Source organism: Dama dama, chromosome 11 (genome assembly GCF_033118175.1).
Source record: "Dama dama isolate Ldn47 chromosome 11, ASM3311817v1, whole genome shotgun sequence".
Lineage (NCBI taxonomy): Eukaryota > Metazoa > Chordata > Mammalia > Artiodactyla > Cervidae > Dama > Dama dama.
This window is the reverse complement of record NC_083691.1, coordinates 13,177,300-13,180,339: the sequence shown is the minus strand read 5'-3', so window position 1 is coordinate 13,180,339 and position 3,040 is coordinate 13,177,300. Positions and strand designations below refer to the sequence as shown.

The window sequence follows — 3,040 nt, the reverse complement described above, 5'->3', positions numbered from 1 at the left end:
TCTAAAAGAGACTGAGGCCAGTGATGTGGGAATATGCAAGGACCAGGCTTTACTCTGTGTGGGCCATTCTGTGATGCATGGGGAGGCTAGCTCCATGCTGTGGGTCCTTGAGAAGCCAAGGTGACTATGGTTACTTCTGCTTTCTAAGGCATCAACATTAACATCAAGGCCACTTTCTCCTGGGACTCCTGGCTCAGCTCCTCTAATCCCTTCACAGTCACCTCTCCAGGGGAAGGCAAAAAATTAGGTAAATAGCTCAGGTAGGCTCCTTCTCTAATCAGAGATCAGGGTTGTTTTCCTGCTGGTATTAACCTGGTTGGTGAATGGGGATATTCTTGCTCACTTTTCTGCTGCTCAGAGACAGGCATGAAACATTTAGAAGATCCTTAGGTCACGAGAACTTCTTCTTGTTCCTTGGATACTGGTTTCTTGCATAGCAAGTGAAGGCTCAGGAAACAGCCTTGAGCAAAGTTGTCTGAGCTCCCAAAGTATTGTCACAGGTCAGAGGAAGATGGAAAATCATCTCTTGGCACTGCATGTATATGTCCATGCAGGAATGTGTGTGCACATATGTGTCTTTGTATTTGTACATCCCAGTGTATTCAGTGGGTAACTGAATCATATATCGACTCTCAGTATGTAGGAAGGATTTAGATAGATTATAAAGGGCTGAAAAAATCTTACTGGTAGTGTGTGTGTGTGTGTGTGGTGTACATGCACATGCTGCCTAGGTTTATGTTTGTGTGTTTTAATTGACTGCATGACTGCATGTGTATCTGTGTGTATGTAGTATGCACTTTTTTGTGGGTTGTACTTTGTCTCAAGGCTAGGTGTGATGTTTATGTGTTGTGTTGTATGTATGTGTTAGTTTGTTTGAAAGTAACACACATCTGACTGTTTTTAACCTAGAATGAGTATCAGTCATAAAGTGAATGGATGTTGGTCTCTGAGGTCTATGATTTGTGTGTGTGTGTGTGTGACTACATGTTATTTTCTGTTCTATTCCCAGTGTCAAGAATAGTGTCTAGAACATGGCTGAATAAATCAAGGTATTTACATTAGTCTCCTTTGAAAGAAAGCCTTGTTTGCCACTGGAAATCTCATGCACTCTGTGACCAAAAGGATGCAGACAGAAAATTACAGCAGAAAATATGCAGTTTGTCTGAATTTTGATACAGTCTCTAGGCAAAAAAAAAAAAAAAAAAGCACATGGTTGTAATGTACTCATGGTGACAACAATCACCATACCTCAGTCTTTGATTTTTTTACTCCCTTTATCCCCAGCAGAGATTAAGAAGAGAATGAGGAGGGAAAACCAGAGCAGCGTGTCCAAGTTCCTCCTCCTGGGGCTCCCCATCCAGCCAGAGCAGCAGGGCGTGTTCTTTGCCCTGTTCCTGGGCATCTACATGATCACGGTGCTGGGCAACCTGCTCATCCTCCTGCTCATCAGACTGGACACTCGCCTCCACACCCCCATGTACTTCTTCCTTAGCCACTTGGCCTTCTCTGATGTGTTTTTCTCATCTGTCACTGTCCCTAAGATGCTTGTGAACATGCAGACTCAAGATCGATCCATCCCTCATGCGGGGTGCATAGCACAGATGTATTTTTTCCTACTTTTTGTTTGTCTTGACAATTTCCTTCTTGCAGTGATGGCTTATGACAGGTACATGGCCATTTGTCAGCCACTCCACTACACCGCCATCATGAGGGAGGGGTTGTGTGTCCTACTGGCAGCTGGATCCTGGTTCGTCTCTTGTGTCCACGCCCTGTTGCATACTGTGCTTCTGTCCCAACTGTCTTTCTGTGCAGACAATACCATCCCCCATTTCTTCTGTGATCTCGCTACCCTCTTAAAGTTGACCTGCTCAGACACCTCCCTCAATGAGTTAGTTATCTTCACTGAGGGGGGCATGTTTGCCTTCTTGCCATTGAGTGCTATTTTGGGCTCTTATATCCGCATTGGGGCCACCATCCTGAGGGTCCTGTCCATCAGGCGAATCTGCAAAACCTTGTCCACATGTGGCTCCCACCTCTTTGTGGTATTTTTGTACTATGGGACTCTTGTAATGATTTACTTCTTTTCTTCAGCAAACAATTCCAAAGTCAAAGACATAGTTGCTTCAGTTATGTATACTGTGGTGACGCCCATGTTAAACCCCTTTATCTACAGCCTGAGGAACAGAGACATGAAATTGGCCCTGGGGATTCTTTACAGGAAAGGGATTATTTTTGCCAAGTAACAGTTACCCACTTAAGGATGCTTTCAGAGACAGGTCCTTGAAGAATTGTGTAGGTGACGGCAGTAGATTGTAAAAAGGGCCACAATATTTTGCAGCCCTTCCTTCCAAGTGGGAGTTTATTTCCCTACCCATTGAATCTGGGCAGGACTTGTTACTTATTTTGATTAATACATTCAGTGAAAGTGAGGTTGTGAGTGTCCCAAGCCCAGGTAGATTGTGTTCCTGCCACTCTCAGAACCTTGAGACCTCCAGGTGAACTAGTCCAAGCTGGGCTGTGTGAAGATGTGGGGCCACATGGAGGAGAAGCAAGGTGCTCCAGCTAACAATCAGCCTGTTCCCAGATGACCTGGCAGATGACTGCAGAGGTATGAGTGAGTCTTGATAGCTCAGTTGGTAAAGAATCTGCCTGCGATTCAGGAGATCCTGGTTCAATTCCTGGGTCGGGAGATCCACTGGAGAAGGCATAGGCTTCCCTCGTGGAAGGGCTACCCACTCCAGTATTCTTGGTCTTCCCTTGTGGCTCAGCTAGTAAAGAATCCACCTGCAATGAGGGAGACCTGGGTTCGATTCCTGGGTTAGGAAGATCCCCTGGAGAAGAGAAAGGCTACCGACTCCAGTAGTCTGGCCTGGAGAATTCCATGGACTATAGAGTCCATGGGGTTGCAAAGAATTGGACACTACTAAGCAACATTCACTTTGCTGAGAACAGTTGAACCTAGCCTAGACTAAAAGCACCATCCAAGTGAGCACAGTTCCAGCCCAAATCGCCAGCTTGTGGAAATGTCATATAAACAAGT

At 45.4% G+C, this 3,040-nt stretch overlaps 1 protein-coding gene across 1 annotated transcript; it reads left to right on the top strand.

The window, feature by feature from the left end:
• Positions 1 to 1,301: 1,301 nt before the first annotated feature.
• Positions 1,302 to 2,243, top strand: LOC133064511 (olfactory receptor 1J4-like). Its single transcript, XM_061154728.1, has one exon. The coding sequence runs from the start codon at positions 1,302 to 1,304 to the stop codon at positions 2,241 to 2,243; it is 942 nt and encodes a 313-aa protein (XP_061010711.1).
• The last annotated feature ends 797 nt before the right edge of the window (positions 2,244 to 3,040 follow it).